The following is a 21,309-nucleotide window of genomic DNA, read 5'->3' as shown; positions in this document are numbered from 1 at the left end:
CATTATAAACACAACCTAGAACCCAAGGAATGTGAAAATTCAAATCACTTTTTAGTATTTTTACAAATTTATTTTAAAAAATAACAATTGCAATGACATCAATGATCGATCATCTGTACTCCCCCTACTGCTGGGAGAAAAACCTATACTGTTGAGTCCCAAAGGAAAATCAAGACATTATTATCAGGCACCCAATAGCCAGAAAAAGCTCTGTTGGTCCAGTGGTATAGACACTGACATGTTCAATGTACCAGTGCAATTAAAATATATACATTTACAATTATCTTGCCAAAAAGAGCACTCAAGAAGTGAAATAACTATGCATTAAACCAATTATTCACTCATCCATTCACTCTGCATCTATGAAGTCATCACTACAGTCACAAGGACAAATAAAAGAACCAGTAACAAAAAAAATCCAAACCTCAACCCCCCACTTTGTGGGTTATTATGATGTGCTAAAATGGCCACAATAAAAGGGCCATGAGCTATCTGAAATGCAGTGACAAAATGACAACTGAAGCATTTCTTTCAAAAAAAACAACTCAAACTCATGGAAAAAAAATTCTGCAACAATGTGAGGTTGTTACTATGTACAAACTTACAGACACAAATAAATAGCATTTTTGAACTGCTGTTGGCTTAGATTGGAGGACTTTCTTTCTGAGCTCTGAATCTTAAAGACTCCTAAACAAACCAAGGGATAGAAATTCCTCATTGTTTTTAGTGAACTATCATCTGAAAATCTTGGGGCTTACTGAATAAAATCAATGTGTCAAACTTAAGAGCCAGAAGTTTCTAGTGAGCCTACCAGAGGGTTTGGCCTCTCCTGACATCTGGAAGCCAGGAGAGGTGACTACAGATACCAAGGACTAGAGAGATACTTTACTTCCTGCTTTCTTTGCATAGTTCTGAACCTCTATTTCCACCATTACAATTATTTCTCTTTGTGATGTTTTCTTCAGAGGATTTACTTTCTTTTCCTCTTAATACAATTTGAGTGAAACCATCAAAGAAAGCATCAATTCTTACTCTTGGTATTTAAATCAAACCCAAATGATCTTCAAAAGAATTAAGTCTTCCTTGTTTCTAGAGAAGGCAGCAACTCTTTTCTGAAATATCATCTTAGTTTACCCCAGGTTCAACATCTAGCAAAGAAACAGATTACTGAGGCACAGTCCATTCTGGGAAATGTGGCCCCATTCTTGACTCTGCCAGCATCACCATTACCAGTTGGCAGCTTATCCCCAGAATGTGGATGTAATGTAAAAACCTTTCTGCTATACAAGGCCTATGTAGAAAAGGAGAAACATGGAAACTGGCACCAAAGAATCAGCTGCCAGGGGAAGAAAGAGAATGTTCGCTCTCTGGGGCCAGCACCAAACAAAGTGCTGCAGGAGTGAAGCCAATATTCACCTTAAACTCGAGCAGGTAAGCTGGAATATATCCAGGAGAGTGTGATTGAACAATGCTTTCCAGACAGAAATTGTCAAAGAGCAGTTCTCAGACTTCTCCCTTTCCATGCTTGTTAAAAAGTTATAGTATAAATGTAAATTCTTTTCACCTTAATGATCCATCCCAGGCATCCATCCACTGGAGAATCATGCTATATGACAACACATGGGTATATATACTACTCTCTCTTCTGCTAGACTGCAACACGTGTGAACCCTTCTCTTCCCCAAATGCTGTCACAAAGCCTATGACTGAAAATCTCTAGGGGCACCTGGGTGACTCAATCAGTTGAGCATCCAACTCTCGACCTCAGCTCAGGTCTTGATCTCAGGGATGTGAATTCAAGCCCCACATTGTACTCCATGCTGGGTGTGGAGCCTATTAAAAAAAAAAAAAAAAAAAATTCTAATTTGGCTGTTTAGGAGTTACTACAAATGTCCTCAGCACTTCAGCACACAAAGTTGTTGTATGGTTTTGTTCTCCCTACCTAGGAAAGGCAGTTTCAAGGTCCAATACCCTCTAAATTGTCTTACAAGTAGCAGAAGCAAAAACTATGGTCCAGATGATTTGTCAGCAGACAAACCACAACTTGCCAAAGCTTTTAAAAAAGAGAGATTCAGCAATTTATAGTTTTAGTGCTTGAGTCTTTTGTCATTCTATCCCTAGTTAGCTTTTCTTGGCTGGAGTCCAAAAATACCAACCTATCATCTGGGTAGACAGAGATTCCTATTATTACCACAGATTAGATGAATGTATCTCAGAGAATTTATTGTTTCCATGTTATAAGATGGAACTTCCTTGCCTGGAAGCCACCTCTGAATACAAAGTGTCCAGTGAGTCAGCCGGAGATCCCCCATCAGAGGATGGATGCTGCTTAGATTCCATGGGAAGGAGTGGGCGTCAGCTTCCCTGATTTCAGTCTTGGTTGAGAAGGTTGTTCTCCCTAGCTAAGATGGCTGGCTGGCTTCAGAAACCAACATAAGTGCTGTGTGTGCACTTATGTGCACAGGTCCCTTGCATCATCCTAATCCATGAAATGTCAATGTCATCAACAGTCTGAAATAGGTCCTGCCTGAAAGGGCGAGACAAAGGCTTATGACTTCAATTTGCCAGACATCGCTGCAATTATAATACTGAGCCACTTATTAAAAACTAAGTGGTTTGTCCTGTAGAAAAGGGCAGCAAGTAATCGTCAGTGTCCCATTGGAAGAAGTGATCAATTTCCTGGAACAGTGGGAAACAGTGGTGAGGAACATGACCTTGATCTGCTCCATCACATGGCCTGGGGTTAGGACACTCGGATGATCTGTGTCATTGCTTCTTCATCTGCTTGGTTTGGATCCTAAAGACAAAGCATAATAGTGATTAAAATCCTTTGCAAAAGTAACAAGGAACTCAAGGCTCTCATTTCTCATCATCAAGGGTAATACATACAATTTTGCTAAGTAAACCAAAGTCCCAGAATGTACCTAAGTCTACCTACATGGATTAAAATGCAGCTCCATAAGGAAAGAAGAGATAACAAACATTTGTGTAAAAGGAGTGTTAAGTCTGGCCTGGCATTCCACTTCCAAGCACTCCAGAGTTGACAATGTATCTCTCTCCTAAGAGAACCTGTGTTGTGCTTTACCTTCCAAATTTAAGGGTCTTTAGGTGGCCAAGAGAACCACGTCATATTGTATTTTTTGTGCCATGACTTTCTGATCATCATATTTAAATACTAAGCACTTAGCAGGGCTGGAAAAGACACTGACATTTATTTTAATGCGCTCATTTTGAAGATAAATGCAAAGTCTGGATGGATAAAGTGATTTGCCTGGACTGGAGTGAGAAAGTTAGTCAGCAGCTCAGCAAGAACTAATGCCCAAATCTCTTGGCTCCCATTTCACTATTTCTTAACTATTTCCCATTTCTTTCCACTAAATTCTGCATGCCCCCCCTCACTTAAAATCTGCAGTGTTAAGACAAGGATCAGTCCATGGGGCGCCTGGGTGGCTCAGTCGTTAAGCGTCTGCCTTCGGCTCAGGTCATGATCCCAGGGTCCTGGGATCGAGCCCCGCATCGGGCTCCCTGCTCAGCGGGAAGCCTGCTTCTCCCTCTCCCACTCCCCCTGCTTGTGTTCCCTCTCTCGCTGTGTCTCTGTCAAATAAATAAATAAAATCTTTAAAAAAAAAAAAAAGAAAAAAAGGACAAGGATCAGTCCTAAGAAGCTTTTTGCAACACTCCACAATAACTGCCTTCAGTTCCTCCACACCAAGGCTCTGAAGCTTCAACTGATGTGATCTGAGAAAAAGCTAAAAGACTTCTGGAGGTGGCAGGACTGCGGCGGGGTCTTGAACAATGAGTAAGAATAATAACCAGCATTTACAGAGCCCTCACCATGCACTAGATAACGTGCTAAGTAGGTGGCGAATATGGCTTACTGCATGAAATTCCCACAATGGCCCTATGAAGTATCAACAGCAGCCTACTTTACAGGTGGAGGAACTCAGGCCAAAGGAGCCTAAGTAACTTGACCAAGGTCCTATTGCTAGCACACAGAATTAGGAGAGTTCCTGGCACAATGCCCATAGATGGCACTCTATATCCACACGCTGCATGAATTAATGAGAAAGGAAGGGCTCCCAGACTACAGGTAGGAATTAATAGCATTGAAAGAGGAGTTTGTGCTCCTGTGTGGAAATACTGAGGATTCCTAGTCTGACACTGAAAGGCATGAGGAAGCCAAGCTGCTTAGATGTCATATAAAAACAGTTTGGAATCTGATGCAGTAAGAAATGAAAACCAGCATACATCCTTGAGCAGGGGTCCAGCATGATTAAAAAAGCACTACCTTATAATGACCGATTTGGCAGTAGTGCAGGTGGGATGTAATGGTCACACAGAATGAAACAGCAGGAAATGGAAGGAATCCATGAATTCAACAAACATTTACCAAGTGCTTGTTCTGGACTGGGCATTATGCTAAGTCCAATCAATACAATGGAGAACAAAACAATCCTCTACTCTCTAGTGAAGGAGACGTCGACTGCACAATTACACAAATAAAACAAGTCAATTATTAATGATGCTCAAAAGAAAAGGAAGATGTGAAAAAATAATGAGGTGGAAGAGACCTACTCTGACTTCAGCCTCAGATTTAAACCAAGACCTAAGAGGCAAGAAGATGGGAGTGAAAACCTTTACAGATTAGCTATTTTCACGACAAAGGTCCTATGGCAGGAGACAGATCAATGAATAGTACAGCAAGAGCATAAAGACCAAGAACAGGAGGAAATGACGCCAGAGGTAGGCAGGAGCTCAATCACACACGTGCCTTTTTGGCCATGGTAAGCACTCTGGATTTTAGTCTAAGTGCAAGTGGGAAAATGGCAGGAATGGAAGGGGTTTAAGCAGGACAGTGATGTGAGATGACATCCATTTTAAGAAGACCACTTGAAGATGTGAAGAATGGACTAGAGGGGCACAAGAATGGAAGGACACCAGTAGACAGCTGTTACATGAACTGAAGCAAAAAAAGAGGACTTCTTCAGGCTAATGGCAGCTGGAAGGGAAAAAATGTTAACTGATTCAGATTATTATTTTAAAGGTAAAGCCAAGAGGACTTTTTCAAGAATTGGACAATTTAAGCTTTAGCAACTGGGTGGATGGACAGGTCACTTACTGAGATGAGCGACTGGTTTAGGGATAAAAAATAAAATACAAATCAAGAGCTCTGTTTTGGATATACTGACTCAGAAATGCTGATAAGTACAATCAGATGGAATCAGATGTAAGAACGAGTGATGTACAGCAGCTACAAATAAGTTCTGGAATTACACTGGCTTTGAATTTCAGGTGTACCATTTTATTAAGTATTTTACCTTGGGCAAACTACTTAACCTCTCTAAACCTCAAATTTAACTGTAAAATGGAAATAAGTATTCTTACCTCATGGGGCTTGAGGATGCTCTAAAGATTCAATGAAAACAAAGCGCTTACAAAAATGCTTAATGTAATGGCTGGCACATAGCAGTTAAGTGTTAGCTGCTGATGATCGTGCTATTACACTAAGAGACAATAAAACTTTTTCTTTTAAAATCAAGAAAAAGGAGAATTATAAGAAGGAATTAATAGTAGTAACTGGCAAAGATGAGGAGGAAAAGGGCCAATGGATTGAACACGTTTAGTGCTTTAAGGCAAAAAGGAATCTAAGAGATACAACATTGCATTCAACTTAGAGAATGTAGTTAGTCTCTGGTGTGAACATAACAAAGGACTCTGAATGCTCTTCCCAAGAAAATACATGGCAAAAAGAGAAGAATGAAATGTATCGTCTACTTACCTGCATATGGGGACTATCCTTTTCCTTTGGAGAGAAAAACCGCCCACCTTCACCCCGTTTCCGAGCCATGGCATGACGGTGCCGAGACTCATGCAGGTATTTCTGAAACCAGAGAAATAAAGGTACTAGTTGGAACCAGCACAGTTATCTCATTCATAAATTCTACTCTCTGAAGTTCAGGAGAGCTTTCATCAGAGGCACCAGGGGCAATTATGACCTTGAATTATGGAGAAAGCTTTGGAGGAAACATTGGGCAGCAGCTGACCGTGTATGAACTATCATAAAGATGTGAACGCTAAATGAATAATAAATAAAAAGGATTCCCCAAAGGTGTAGCAACGATCACTATCTAACCCCCCCCAACCCATATACATGCTCTCCTTCACTTCAATAACAGACCAAATTTTAGTTGAGCAAATGACTGCTCAGTAAAAAAAAAAACAACAAAACCCCTGCATTTCCCTGCCTTGTTTGCAGGTTTAAGTGAGGCCACGTAATTAAGTTTTGGCTAATGAGATGTACAGAGCTTCTTGAAAGTTTCCTTGAGAAAGAGTGCCTTTCTTGTTCCCCTTGTACCTAGGCCGGAGCCCAAGCAGTCATCCTGGACTATGACTAGCACACTAAGGTTATCAGAATAGTGAGACCAGAGGAGAGAGCATCATGAGGACTGGCTGTGGAAATGGGCTACCAGCCTAGGACAATTTCTCTCTGGACTTCTCTTATGCAAGAAAAAAAATAAATTTCTTTTTAAGCCCCCGTTACTGTTTTGTTATGGTAGTTGCGGTCACACAGAACAATAATAAATGTTAACTTTTATAAAGATAACAGCTATTTACTTTCAATTGTTTGGAAGGTGCTCAAGGAAACAAACCATATAAAAGGTAATTTCAAAAGTAGAACCCATGGGGCGCCTGGGTGGCTCAGTTGGTTAAGCGACTGCCTTCGGCTCAGGTCATGATCCTGGAGTCCCGGGATCCAGTCCCGCATCGGGCTCCCTGCTCAGCGGGGAGTCTGCTTCTCCCTCTGACCCTCCCCCCTCTCATGCTCTCTCTCTCTATCTCATTCTCTCTCTCAAATAAATAAATAAAATCTTTAAAAAAAAAAAAAAAAGTAGAACCCTGCCCTTTCTCCTCCTTCTTTCAATGTTATACACACCCTTCTTTCCTTTGGAATTTTTCCTTCTGCCTCTAGTTTAGCCCGGGCTTGCCTCCTCTTTAATATACGGTGGTACTGTTTGGCATTCACATAGAGAGGCTCTTCTTCGAGCATCTCTGCCCCAGGGAGAGGGATTCTTTGGATAGCAGGTACAGAGCCAGCACCAGGCACCATCTACATGAAGAAAAAACCACAGCTTATTAAATAGTGGCACGTAGTATGGACACAGGAAACTTCTCGGTCCCTGTTAAATTATTTTTTCTAAATGCTACAAAGAGTAGCTTTTATAGAGCACGTAGTTAAACGGGATTCCTGGAGAACATTTACACCCATGCATTTTAAACCAAAATTCCGGAGGATTGTCATAGGGAACCCAGGAGCTACAATGACAGATGATACAACCATGTCCAAATTGTTATCCACCTATGGCTCCATTTCTAGAAAAATCTGCTGCCATCTAATGGTCAGGAACAGTAATCATAGACCATGAAATAGGACAAAGGTAGGTTGACCCAAATGCCTACAGTTACATAATTTAATAAGCTACTTAACTTGCTAAATAATTCAAACTTAATTTTTCTAAACACACTAAAACTAAAAACACTGTACTAAGTATATGAGAAAACCAGTAACAGGTTCCCATGCCCCATTCCCTTCCCAACTATAACAACTTTGAATGGATGTGTTGTTTCTTCTGGTAGTTTCCTCCACCTCTGTGTGCAGGCTTCTACTACTTGTTCTTAATTTACCCATTTTAGGTATTATGTACTGCCATCCATTTTGGACAGGAAGACTTACCCTCCACTTACACCACTACTCATCTCTCCTTCCCTATCTTCCCAATGTACTCATAGCATACACGTTTTGGTTTCTTTATTGATTACAATCTGATTTTGAGCTTACTTCTTATTTCACTCTCTATGGGCAATATATTGCCCACTTCCCAAAGATTAGTAGTCTATGCCTTCATTATTTGAATTCTGAATAAGATTACTCAAAAGCGGTTATTTCTACCTATTTATCCTCTGTTCTATCTCTAGCACCTAGAATGGTCACCAGCACAATAATAGGTGCTCAGAATGAATTATAATGCATTATAGTGTTTCTTGTAAAAGTAGATCTCTGTAAATGCCTTAAGGATCAATTCAATCCCAAGGGGCCAGCGTTATCAACAAGCTTTATGAGATAAGATAGCAAACTGCAAGTCCAAACAAATTTTCAATGACAAAGAGATATATGGAAAGACAAATGATAGAAAATCCGTTTTCTTACCATGACCATCCCTCCTGAATTGACCACATTGCCTGCCACTGGTAGTGTCACAGTGACAGTCCCTTGCCCACTGCTGGTTGTGTTGGTGTTGGCTCCTGTCTGAACAATCTGTGCTCCTGCCAAACTGGCTGCTGGGATGGTGATCATGCCTGAAACAGGGACTGTAACTTTAAGAAAATAAAACATAAAACAAACAAAAACAGGTACACAGAAAGAAGGGAACACAGTTAGTCCCTCTTCTATCTGGCACACGCTTATCTCCTCTGGAAAAACATAGTAAACAGCACAAAGGGAGAAGCACTCTTCTACTCTCTGCCCCGTTTGCTGCATGTAAGCCCAGTAATCACTGCCTTTGATAGTCTGTTCACTGTCTGGGTTCCAGTTCTGATAAAATTATCCTTGAAGTGGATACCTCCACCTCCCTGGGTATTCCAGGAATAGCTTTCACTGGCTGGTGAGAAAGTTTGGAGGCCTCCTCTTCTAGAGGTCAGTCTGACTTCAGTTATACTACTGTTCTTGTATATGCGAATAATCTGTTTAGGACAGAGACTTTATACATTTATAATTTGTTTATCCTAAACTGACAATGACCCAACCTGTTCTAGAACTAAAACTTAAAATTAAACCAAACACTCCATGCCCCCAAACTATCACCAGCACCACTCACAGATTTGTTCACCATTTTCTGATTGAGCTCTGGCCTGGGCTCAATCCAGTTCAGGCCTTCTCCTGAGTCACAGGAGAGCACACTTACCTGCACTCACTGGAGCTTGTGTACTGCTAAATTTTAATCAAAAGTCCAACTTTTTTTTGGGGGGGGGGCGCGGGGGAGGAAGAGCATGCATGCGTGTGAGTGGGGGCAGGCAGAGGGAGAGGGAAAGAGAGAATCCTAAGCAGGCTCCATGCCTAGCATGGAGCCCAACTTGGGGTTCGATTTCACAACCTTGTGATCATGACCTAAGCTGAAATCAAGGATGCTTAACCGACTGAGCCACCCAGGTGCCCCATCACAAGTCAAATTTTTGCTCATGGACTCAGATGTCTTTTCCAGATTCAATTATCTGACAGATACTTCCAAAAGCTCTCAAGTTCAGTTTGAGCCATCTCCTCTTCTCTGAAGTCCATTCTCCTCCCAAGTCCAACAAGATTTCATCGCTCCTGTATTTATGCATTATCTATTGCTAGGACACACCTCTATAAAGGCTCTGCACTGCATTTATTCGGTCACATACATGTCTCCCTTAATAGATTAAAGGTTCTCTGAGAAAATTTCTTTCTTAGTGAAGTGCTGCATACATAGTGGGCATATAATAAGTCTTTTGAGCAAAAACTAATAATAAAGTAGACCAGAAAAAAAAAACCTGCAAGTAGCAGCAATACTAAATGCCAACTTGACTTCTGATTGGTTTCTTCCATTACCAATAACGAAACTGTACTTCCAGTCTTCTATGTAGAAACATTTTTTTTCCCCCGCTAGAAAGGCTCAAAAACTTCTATAATCCCTAGGGCCAGTCTTTTAACCACCACTGCAGCAATGCCTACAAATGTTACCAATGCTGGTCACATATGAATGACGAGAAAACAACAACCAAAGGAGATTTAGAAAAAATTTTTGTTGTTCAAAAGTATGTTCTGTGGGCTCCCTGCTAGCCAGGGAGCCCGCTTCGCCCTCTCCCTCTCTGTAAAAAAAAAATATATATGTTGTGAGGAGGTCACAAAATTTGTGGAGCAGTCATTTGCTCAAAGGATAAAAAAGATGCCCCCTGCCAAAGTCCCACAGAAACACACAGGCACACTTACCTTGCTGTAGAATGGTGCCGTCTGCGTTCACTGGCTGATAGACAATAGTCTGCCCTTCGGCAGTCTGTGCCACTTGCTGTCCCTGGACAGCAATCTGCTGCTGGGTCTGAAGGACAGAAATCGTGACAATTTAATACATTCCAAAGCTACCACAAAGGATGCCTTCTTTTTAAGAAAGAAAATACAATATTTTGATGGTTTTCTCCCCCATTTCTACTACCAGTGAGGTATCTGGCTCAGCTGTCTGACCCTTCCCAATCAGTTGTGCTCTTGGGTTGACAGAGATCATGGGAATTACCTGGGTCTGGCCAGCAGTGACTGCCGTCTGGGGCTGCTGGATGATGATCTGCTGGGTCTGGCCCTGCTGGCCCTGTACCTGCACAGCCTGCCCACCCTGGATCTGAATCTGTCCAGGTGGGACCAACTGTATCTGTGCAAGAGAACACAGAGAAACGTTAGTACCCCGCTGGCACTGGTCTCTTTTGGTCCTGGAGTGTTAGGTACCCAAGTTCCCCCAGAAAGCAAGAAAGGCTCTGAAGAGGAAAAAAAGACAGAGTCTTGTTCTGCTCTCTATTATAAATTAGACATAAGTTGTTTTCCATTCATGAAACAATGGGGGGAATTTTGGCTGCTGTCTAGATACAGGATGATTTTAAGGAATCAAAGTCAGTTTTAAAAAAGATGATATATAACCAGGCTGGCATGTTATATATATTTTTAAAGTATATTCATTTAAAAACATATCCTGAAGTACTTTTTAGAGATAAAAGAATATTATATATATTCAAAGTAATCCTTGAAAGAGTAAGGGAATACAGGTGCAACTAGAAGACTGATTATAATTTGATAAATGTTAAAGCTGGGTGGTAGGGATTCATCATACCATTCTCTGTTTTTGTCTATTTAATGTTTTCTACAATAAAATGTTTAAAAAAATGCTATCCTATATATATATAAAAGCTTTAAACATACAGAAAAGGTGAGACTATTATATTAGAAACCTATGCAGTCGCCACTCAGATTTAACAAATTAACGTTCTGCCATATTTGCTTAACATTCCCTTCCCCTCTAAAAATTATTTACTGTATTAAAATGTGATCATCCTTACAGAGCATTTTATACGTCTATCCATAAAAACCTATGGATAGGTTTTAGTTTGTAAGTTTCACATTAATAGTTACATACTGTATCTTTTTGCAATTTGCTCTTATTGTCATTGTTTTCAAAATTTAGCCAGTTTTAAAGTATTTATTTCATCATTTTTAAAGTATTTATTTATTTGTAATCTCTATACCCAATGTGGGGGCTTGAACTCATGACCCTGAGATCAAGAATCACATGCTCTTCCAACTGAGCTAGCTGAATGACCCATCTTCCGACTGAGCCAGCTGAGCGCCCCAGAACTAGTTCACTCATTTTAACTGGTATTAAGTATCACATTAAGTAATTATACTGTAACTTATTATTCATCCATTCCCCTTAATATTTGGGTTTTTCTCTAACAATTTTATTTTTACAAACAAATTTTACACACACAAAAATTAATGAACACGTATTCTTGTGCAAATGTTTTAAGTTTCTTAAGTAGAATTCCTGTGTTTAAGGAGATGGGTGTGTTGTAATGCAGCCTCTAAAATGGTTTCTAGCTGCTTTCTGGTAATCACTCCTTTTATGTAATCTTCCCCATGAGTGTGCTGGACCTAGTGACTCACTTCTAACAAACAATCTGGCCAAAGTATTGGGGCATCACTTTTGAGATTAGGTTACAAAAAGATCAACTTCCATCTTGCTGGCATTTTCTCACTCTCCCTTACTTGCTCTGAGGGTATCAAGATAGCTGTCGTGTCATGTGCTACCCTACAGAGATGCCCACAAGGCAAGATGCCCACCCAGAACCACGTGAAGTTGAGCTTTAAAGTGGATTCTTCCCCCTGTTGAACCTCACTTTGACTACAGGCCACAAGTGTGTCAAGAGACACTGAACAATGTGTCAGATTCTATTCCCTATGTCTATTTTCCAACATCTTCACTAATGCTCAGTACTATCATTAATGTTTGCTGGTCTCTTGTTGATTTAATTTGCATTTTCAATTTTATTCCTGGCTTTGGATAGCTAAACCTCAGGCAACAATTTTGGACAGAGAGGGAACCTGTGCTATCCAAATCTATTTTCTTATATTTCTCTCTTTAACGGCTATGGCTAATTTATTAGGAGTGTCATTGTAAATGTGACAAATTTGAAAAATATTTCTTATAAGCTTTTTATTATTTAAAAAACTAGTTAACAGTTTAACTGCTGGGTGTATAGCATCCTGTTTTCATGTAACACCTACTGTACACGTTTTTAAGAACAAAAGAGAATGCATTTAGGAAGGCCCCACAGCTCAAAACTTCCAGTATTTTATATACAAGTTCACACCTGAACAATAGTCAAGGGTACAGCACAAATGTTTCCCCCACATCCCCTTCATCTCCCATCTCATTAGTTCTTTCATTCATTCCATCACCAAACATTTTTGATCTGGGTGTTATTTCAACGGAGTGGAGTTTTTCTCCCTTCATTTCGTTACTGTACTGTATTACATTAATTTTTCAATGTGGAAGCATCCTTGAACTCTAGGAATAAGTCCCACTTGTTCATAGTGTGTAATTTTTAATATGCTCTGGATTTGGGTTTGCTAGTATTTTGGGGGGATTCTTGCATCAATGTTCATAACGCATATTAGTCTGTAATTTTTCTTGTAATGTCTTTGTTTGGTCTTGGTATCAGAATAATGCTGGCCTCACAGAATGAATTAGGAGGTACTCTTTCCTCTCCCAATTTTTGGGAAAAGTTTGAGGATTGGTATTAGTTCTCCAAGTTTTTGGTAAAATATACCAGTGAAGCCATTAGTGCTTTTATTTGTTGGGTGATTTTTGATTATGGATTCAAGCTCCTTACTAATTATAAGCTCTGTATTCTGGTTTCTCTTCAGATCACATACATCTTTCACCTTTTACTTATTGTAGGTCTATTAGGATTTTCTATTTCTTTGTAACTGAGTCTTGGTAGAGTAGGTTTTCTTTCTAGGAATTTGTTTACTCTTTTAGGTAATTCAGTCTGTTGCATTTAGTTGCTCATAATACTTTATGATCTTTTCATTTCTCTGGAGTTGGTAGTGACATCCCTACTTTCATTTCTGATTTTGGTTATTTGACTTTTTTTAGTCTATCTAGCTCAAGATCTGTCAATTTTATTATTTTCAAAGAACCGACTTTCGTTTTCATTTATTTTCTCTATTGTTTTTCTACTATTTCATTTATTTCTGCTCTAGTCCTTATTCTTTCTTTCTTTTGGCCAGCTTTGGGTTTAATTCAATCTTTTTCTAATTCTGTAAGTTGTAAGGTTAGGTTGTGGGTTGTCAATCTTTCTTGTTTTTAACATAAGCATTTATAGTCATCAATTTCCCCCTCAACACTGCTTCTGCCATGTTCATGTATGGTGGGTCTTTGTTTTCATTTGTCTTGAAGTATTTTCTAATTTCTCATGTAATTTCTCCTTTGATCCATTGATTACTTAAGAGTGTACTGTTTAGGGCGCCTGGGTGGCTCAGGTTGGTTAAGTGACTGCCTTCGGCTCAGGTCATGATCCTGGAGTCCCAGGATCGAGTCCCACATCGGGCTCCCTGCTCGGTAGGGAGTCTGCTTCTCCCTCTGACCCTCCTCCCTCTCATACTCTCTGTCTCTCATTCTCTCTCAAATAAATAAATAAAATCTTAAAAAGAAAAAAAGAAAAAAAGAAGAAAAAAGTGTACTGTTTAATTTCCACAGATTTGTGAATTTTCCACTTTTATTTCTGTTGATTTCTAACTTCATCCCACTGTGGTCAGAGAAGATACTTTGTATGCAGTCTGAGACTTAATTTGTGACCAGATATATGATCTGTCTGGAAAGCTCCCATGTGTACTTGAGAAGAGTGTGTATGCTGTTGCTGTTGGGTGGAGGGTTCTGTGTAAGTCTGTCTTATCTAGTTGGGTCTATTGTGTTAAGTACTCTATTGTCTTACTTATCTTCCGTCTGGTTGTTCTACTGTTTTTTTGACTGATTTTTAAAAAAGATTTTATTTATTAAGAGAGAGAGAGGGAGTATGCAGGAGAGGAGACAGCACAACCAGGGGGAGGGAAAAGCAGATTCCCTGCTGAGCAGGGAGACTGATCATGATCATGACCTGAGCTGAAGGCAGACACTTAATGGACTAATCCACCCAGGTGCCCCACTGACTGACTGATTTTTTTTTTATTTTTTTTAAAGTAGGTTCCACACCCAGCGTGGAGCCCAGTGTGGCTTCAACTCACAACCCTGAGATCAAGAGCTGGATGCTTAACAGACTGAGCCACCCAGGTGTCCCGGCACTCTGAATGTATCAGTCACTGCCTTCTGGCCTCCAAAGTTTCTGATGAGAAATCTGCTAAAAGTCTTGAGGATCCCGTGTAGGTGACAAGTCACTTCTCTCTTGCTGCTTTCAAGATTCTCTATTTGTGGCTTCCAAAAGCTTGATAATTAGGTGTCTTGCTGTGGGTCTCCGAGTTCATCTTATGTCTCTCAACAAATCTGGGGAATTTTCAGCCATTATGTCTTCAAATATTCTCTATGCGCTTCTCTCTCTCTCTTCTTCTGAGACTCCCACAATGCACCTGTTGGCACACCTGATAGACTCATAGTTCCCATAGGCTCTGTTCACTTTTTTCCAATGTTTTCTCTTTCTGTTCCTCAGATCCAATCATTTCCATTGCCTTATATCTTCAAGTTCGTGGGTTCTTTCTTCTATCTATTCAAATTTGCCTTGAATCTTTCTAGTGAATATTTCATTTCCATTATCGTACTTATCAGTGCCACAATTTCTTTTCAGGTTTTCTATCTCTTTATTGGTATTTCCATTTTGTTCATACATTGCTTCCCTGACTTTTTCAACATCTTCTTGTAGTTCTTTGAGCATCTTTGGGGCAGTTATTCTTAAAATGCTTGTCTTACAGTAAATCTATTTTTTTAAAGGACAGTTCATAGATTAATTTTTTTCCTCTGAATGGGCAATACTTTCCTGTTTCTTTGTATGCCTTATGACTTTTGTTGGAAACTGTGTATTAAGTCAACTAATGTACTAACTGTAGACATCAGATTCTTTCCCTTCCCTGGGATTTGCTGTTATTGTTTTGATTGTTGTAGGCGGTCTCTGTGCCAAAAAATCAGCCTTTAATAAACTGAAGGCTTTTTCAGGTCTTTTCTGAGCCTGTGCCTGTCCCCAAGTATGTGCAGTCCTTTTCTAATTTTCCCAAATATTCAGCTTCTTTTGAATGTCCTAGAGTCTAAAGTTAGGCTCTCAAAAGGGGGAAAAGAGAAAATGAAGGGGGCAGGGAAGGGTGCTGACTTTTTAAAAATTCCCTAGGGGTCAGCCACTTCAGCTGGAGGAGAGGGACTTACAACAGTGGGGGAAGGTGTGATGACACAGGCTGCCTCCTCCTTCATCTGCACCTCTGATCAGAGGCAGCAATCAGTGATCCCTGATTTTAGAGGATGGGGTCTATTTTGCTCACCTTGGCACCTATAAGCTGCCCAGAGGCTGCGTCAAAACCTGTGTGCAGCTACCTGTTAGGCTGCTGAGTAGCTGCTATTATGCTAAGAGCTCAAACTTACTGAAATTATCTTCACTATAAGTCTATGCCTCCCCCTGTAAGTAAAAAGTTTTCAAAAAGACTTGAGAGTTCCAAAATAGTTTATGCCAGACAGATTCTGCCAGTGTGACTATTACGTAGGTGGGGAGAGAGATTCCTGGTATGTCCTGTTCCACCATCTTCCCAGAATCCTCTACCTAGGTCTTCTTAACTACTTTTTCTAAATACTTAGCTCAGAGTTGGCACTTAGAAAGTAGTGGCAAATAGATAAATTAGTAAACAAATTTATTTAGTTATCTGAATCTATTTCCTAACTGAGCTTCAAACAGCAAGGGATACCTGCTTTTAGTCATTTGGATTTCCTTTTCCATCTATTCATATTTTTTGCCCATTTCCCTACTGGATTGTTATTTTCGTATCAATACATAAATGTTCTTTATGTATTTTGGATACAAACCAAATTATGTGTGTTAAAAAATATCTTCTGCATATCTGCACCTTGTCTTTTATTTATATTTTGATGTATATACGTTTTTATTTTGAAGTAGTCAAATCAATTTGGTTTTTGTATCTTTAAAAAATCCTTCTCTACTCCACGACGTAAAGAAAATTCTCTTGTAAATAAAATCTAAAAGTTTCCAAATATGCTTTTTTACATTTAGACTGTAAATCTACCAAGTACATAGTAATGAGATAGATATCGTGTTTTCTTTTTCTATGCCATTCTTAAACCACTTCTTCACTGGTATTTTATACTATTTTTATTATACATCAACTTCCAATATTCTTGCATTTATTTCTTCACTCTCTACTTTGGTTCTACTGTCCTTATTAAGCCAGTGATCTTAATCTAAAATTATACACAAATTTAGCATGTATCTGAACATCTGTACCTTTTCTAAGGGGATATAGGTTTCAGTGGAATTCTAAAATAGAGCATGCAATCCAAAAAAAGGTTAAGAAGTACTCTTCAAAAAGAAATGGTTATTCAACACTAATGAGAAGCAACCTCTAATAAAAAGGGATTGAAACCTTAAGCATTTTAAAAGGGGCCGTAGAATCGTACTTAAAGCTTTATACACATTAACAGAAAAGAGTTTCTCCAGGATGGTTTGATTAGTCACAGTCCTACTTGGAGGGAAGGGAATGAAATAAATAACCCTTTCAAAGTCTCTTAAAGGCTGAAAAGTCCCCATAAAATCATAGAATTTAGAGCTGGAATGAACCCTAAACATCACCTGATATAAACTGCATTTCTGGATGAGAACACTGACAATCAAATGACTTGGCCAGGATCAGAAATCTTGTTTAACGGCAGACCTGGGAATGAAAGTCAGGTCACTGCATTCACAGTACACTGTTCCTAGTGTTATAGCACACCATTTCTAGTCAATGGTGGAGCGGAAGGCGTGGCAGGGGGGCTGGAGACGAGGCAATGAAAAGGACAGAAATGAATAGCAGTACGACACTGCAGCAAACACACACACAAAATATATTTAAAGCCCCATGCATTTATGCATGGAGCAATGTGGAGACTATTTTTAATCCTAACTACAACTCTATCTTGGCAAAAATATGCCAACGGCCTTAAAAATGATCTTACCCTTCTTTGCTCAAGCAATCCCTCCACTCCAAAGAAATTACTCTAAGAATTCAACTGGAAAATAAAGTAATCACAAATACATTTATAGTAACCTTACCTATTAAAGCAAAAAACCAAAAATAAAGCAAACAAAAAATCCCAGAATACATTTTGCAAAAAAATTGTACATAAAATTACAAGGGCTTATATAAAAATTAATTTAGATTTATCAAGTAGTGTGATCATGGCTGGTTTTTCCAACTTCTATTAAATTCCTCCAGAATAACTAAATCACTGTGATCATTTTAATTGTTAAAACAAAATATAGATAGAACAAAAAGTTAATAGTTCTCCCTTGCCCCGCCTCTGTGCTCATAAACATATATACCCATGAGTGTTTGGCTATCCATTACAGAAATCACATAGTATATATTTCTCTGCAAATTATTTTTCACTAAAAATACTTCAATATTGATTATCCTCCCCAGAAAACAGTTCATCCTTTTTTAACAAGGACAAAATGCTCCATATATAAACATATGGAGTATGATGTATTCAACCATTTCTTGATGGAATGGACAGTCAGGTTACAATTTTTTTCCTAGTAAAATGCTGCAATAAATGTCTTTGTACATCTCTCCCTGTACATGGATGCTTTTCTTCTTACACAACAGATTCTCAGAAGTGGGGCAGAAAGAGCAAAGGTTTATGTTTTTGTATTTAATAGTGAGATGCCTTCAGAATTTGAAATTACCAATAATAATGTTTCCTTTTCTCTACACGCATTCTAGCATTGGATATAAACTCTTTTTAATTTTTACCAACTCGATAAAAATTCCCTCTAGTTTTGGGGCGCCTGGGTGGCTCAGTTGGTTAAGCGTCTGCCTTCGGCTCAGGTCATGATCCTGGAGTCCCGGGATCGAGTCCCGCATCGGGCTCCCTGCTCGGCAGGGAGTCTGCTTCGTCCTCTCACCCTATCCCCTCTCATGTGTTCTCTCTCTCTCAAATAAATAAATAAAATCTTTAAAAAAAAAAAAAAAATTCCCTCTAGTTTTTAAAAATCTGATGCCACTGAGCTGCATGTCTTGCTTTACCTTTGTTTTCTGTTTCTGAATCCATCTTTCCAGTGGATTTACCTAAGTACTTTATTGGTTTGTTTACAGAATCAGCTTTTATTTACCCTTCTACATTTTTGTTAGTTTTCTACTTCATTAATTTTAACCTACTTTTTTGTTCATTTTGTTCTTCCTTTTCCTAACTTCGTAAGGGAAATACATTCACTTTTCCGTTCTTTTAGAATAAAAGTATTGGGGCTCCTGGGTGGCTCAGTCAGTTAGGTGTCTGCCTTCAGCTCAGGTCATGATCCCAGGGTCCTGGGATCGAGCCCCATGTCGGGCTCTCTGCTCAGCAGGGGAGTCTGCTTCTCCCTCTCCCTGCCGCTCCCCCTGCTTGTGCTGTCTGTCAAATAAAATAAAATCTTAAAATAAAATAAAATAAAAGTATTTAAGGGTTACACATTTTGCTCTCAGTATAGCTTTAGGTGTGTGTGATGGGTTTGGACTGAAGTATTTTTTTTTTTCATCACTTGTTAGATAATTCAAATTATAAATCACTTAGCAGGAAATGAAAGGGTAACATTCCTGACCAAGAACAGTTAATTTCCAAAGCACACTGTAAATTCCCTCAGCTGCCAGAAGTTCCAACAAAGATCAAACCAATAAATTTTCTATTAAACTAGACTCTCATCTTTTTGTATTCTTTATATACTGATTCAAGATCATACCTAGTATCTTAGTCCTTACCAGAGATGTCCAATTTCTGTACAATTCTGTTTCTATCACTGATAGTACAAAAGTAGAAAATCGACTAATTTTGTGAATGTAGGGTGGCAAACAGTTAAATGCCAGATCAATAGTCGTACAGTTTCTAACAAGCTCTTCTTTAAGACCTCTATTCTGATATTCTGCCTAAACATTTTTTGCATCGCTCACCTGCTGCAAACCCTGAGTCCCAGACACAGGTACTTGCATGATGGTTTGACCTTGTCCACCAGGGACAGCTTGAACCATGATGGGCTGACCAGTTGATGTGATTAATTGGCCTCCACTGACCTGTACCATTAATGGTTGCCCCTGGACCTAGAAGGAAATAAAATAACAATGAAATAACGTAAAATGGTTTTTACCAAAAGATAATCACTGGAACTATTCTGCTGCCTTGGTAGAGGGGGGAAAAGGTAGAAGAGACACTAAGAAAAGAAGTCTCAAGTCCCTGTCTTCAAGTTATCTTCTTCAAAAACACTCTATCTTTGACCAAACACCAAGTTGAATACTTTAAGGTCACATATAATGAAGTATATCCAGGGTCTTTAGGAAGTCTCAACAGATATAAGGCATTTGTCATCAAATACAGGCTAAATCTACGAGAAGCACTCAATCAAAACATCCAGACTATGTGCCTTTTGAGACTAATATTCAGGAATAGTTTCTAGTGAAGGCTGGAGAGGAGGCAATGAGAGGGAGGGCTGATGGTGGTGATGGTGGTTGAGTGCAAATTCTAAATAACCTGGAAGGAATAAATCAAACTACCCAGCAATGACTCCAGGAGGCTGGGTAGCAAGCAGCTCTGGAAGCTTATGCAGAAGACCCTTTCTCCCCATAGTCTCTCAAGCGTAAATGAAATACACAACTTTTACCCTCTACCTCACTCTGGGAATTCTAGTCCTGTGGTTGTTTCAAGAGCCCACTAGGGAAGGCCTAGAAATATCTTCTGGTCAGTTTTCAAGCTCTGTGGTGAATTCCTCATACTGGACCCTGAATATCTACATAGTTGTTTTAGTTTTAACAGAAACAGTGATAAATATGGGAATTATACACTCAAGTGTATCAAAAAACTCCCAATTTTCCAGCTCCTATGAGTAAATGGACTACTTTAGAAGCCAGGGCACTATACGTGCTCTATTAACATCTTGAATCCCAATATAAAAATACCTAGCTAACTGAATGCATTCTGGAAGCCGGAAAAACAAGCCACGTTAGAAATGAAATGGAATGTTCAAAAGAATAGCTGCAAGTCCAAAATTTCATTTAGATTCTGCCCTTGAGAAATTATTTGTAGCAGAACACAAGAATATTCATAGGACTAAAATATTCATGCTTAATGCCCTTGAAAAGTGTGTTCGAATAACAGTAATTGGTTAAAAGATCAATGTTCCCTAGATGAATAGATTAGATAGTAAGACCCCCTCTTCTTCACCACCACCACCACCACCACCAAATGCATCAGAATCCTCAGGAATATTTAATTCCCAAGTTTTATAAACTGTTCGTTGAGAAATTCCACTTTACTTTTTAAAGGACTTTATAATCTGATTCTCTCATGCCTTCTCCTTTCCTTATCAAATTAAATTCCCTTTGCTACACCAATGTTTGCATGTACTCCATTAGAAGGATTCTGAATATTTATTAAATGAGTAACTGAAAGAAGTATTAAAAATTCTCCAAAATAATGAGACCTCTAGAGAAAATGCTTTCATCATTTCCGTATAAAGTGTTCCCATCTCTTTTAACTAAAATCTACATAAGTAAGAAACAAGTTTTAAGGCCCAACTGTTCATAAGTTTCTGGCTACCCATCATCTTGAACTTCTCCCCTCACTGACACGTTAAATGTGTACATGATAAACCATCTGAGACTCCAAGGAGCCCACTGCATTTACAACACATGAATGATTACAAGGACACATGCATCAGACAAGAAGCCATACGGTTAAGAGCATGTTACATTCCCATTCCACAAGTGGTTAATGACAATACTGTTTTATGTATCAATAAGATGAAGCAAGCATGAAAAACATGAAGAACAAGCTGCTGAACTCTACGATTTGAACATATTTAGGAGTACCTACAAGCTCAGCTTTTTTCAGCCTAATTTATGTTCAGAACTGACAGTGTATCACCATCAGACATTACAGGCGGGAGGTGTCGGGATGGGGTTGAAAGGTTAGGGTGAAATGATTACGATGAGGGGCAGGTAACTGCCGGATGCTTAGCAGCACTGAAATGAGACGTCAG

At 39.2% G+C, this 21,309-nt stretch overlaps 1 protein-coding gene across 13 annotated transcripts in view; it reads right to left on the bottom strand.

The window, feature by feature from the left end:
- Positions 1–44: 44 nt before the first annotated feature.
- Positions 45–21,309, bottom strand: part of NFYA (nuclear transcription factor Y subunit alpha) — a 31,802-nt gene continuing 10,537 nt past the window's right edge. For 10 of the 13 annotated variants that reach the window (XM_045866844.3, XM_064597584.1, XM_045866842.3 and 7 more), the window contains 7 exons: positions 19,229–19,375; positions 10,305–10,436; positions 10,007–10,112; positions 8,207–8,373; positions 6,935–7,108; positions 5,780–5,881; positions 45–2,797 (listed from right to left, as the gene is read on the bottom strand). In XM_045866844.3, the coding sequence (XP_045722800.1) occupies positions 2,744–2,797; positions 5,780–5,881; positions 6,935–7,108; positions 8,207–8,373; positions 10,007–10,112; positions 10,305–10,436; positions 19,229–19,375 (882 nt within the window). In that variant the 3' untranslated portion in view covers positions 45–2,743. The remainder of the gene's footprint in view (positions 2,798–5,779; positions 5,882–6,934; positions 7,109–8,206; positions 8,374–10,006; positions 10,113–10,304; positions 10,437–19,228; positions 19,376–21,309) is intronic. The other 3 variants (XM_045866846.3, XM_045866849.3, XM_054505838.2) reach the window with 2 other exon arrangements.

This window comes from Mirounga angustirostris, unplaced genomic scaffold (genome assembly GCF_029215605.1).
Source record: "Mirounga angustirostris isolate CCGP_5_RB_7025 unplaced genomic scaffold, mMirAng1.0.hap1 SCAF_8, whole genome shotgun sequence".
NCBI lineage: Eukaryota > Metazoa > Chordata > Mammalia > Carnivora > Phocidae > Mirounga > Mirounga angustirostris.
The sequence above is the reverse complement of the archived record's forward strand: the minus strand, read 5'-3'. Positions and strand labels throughout refer to the sequence as shown.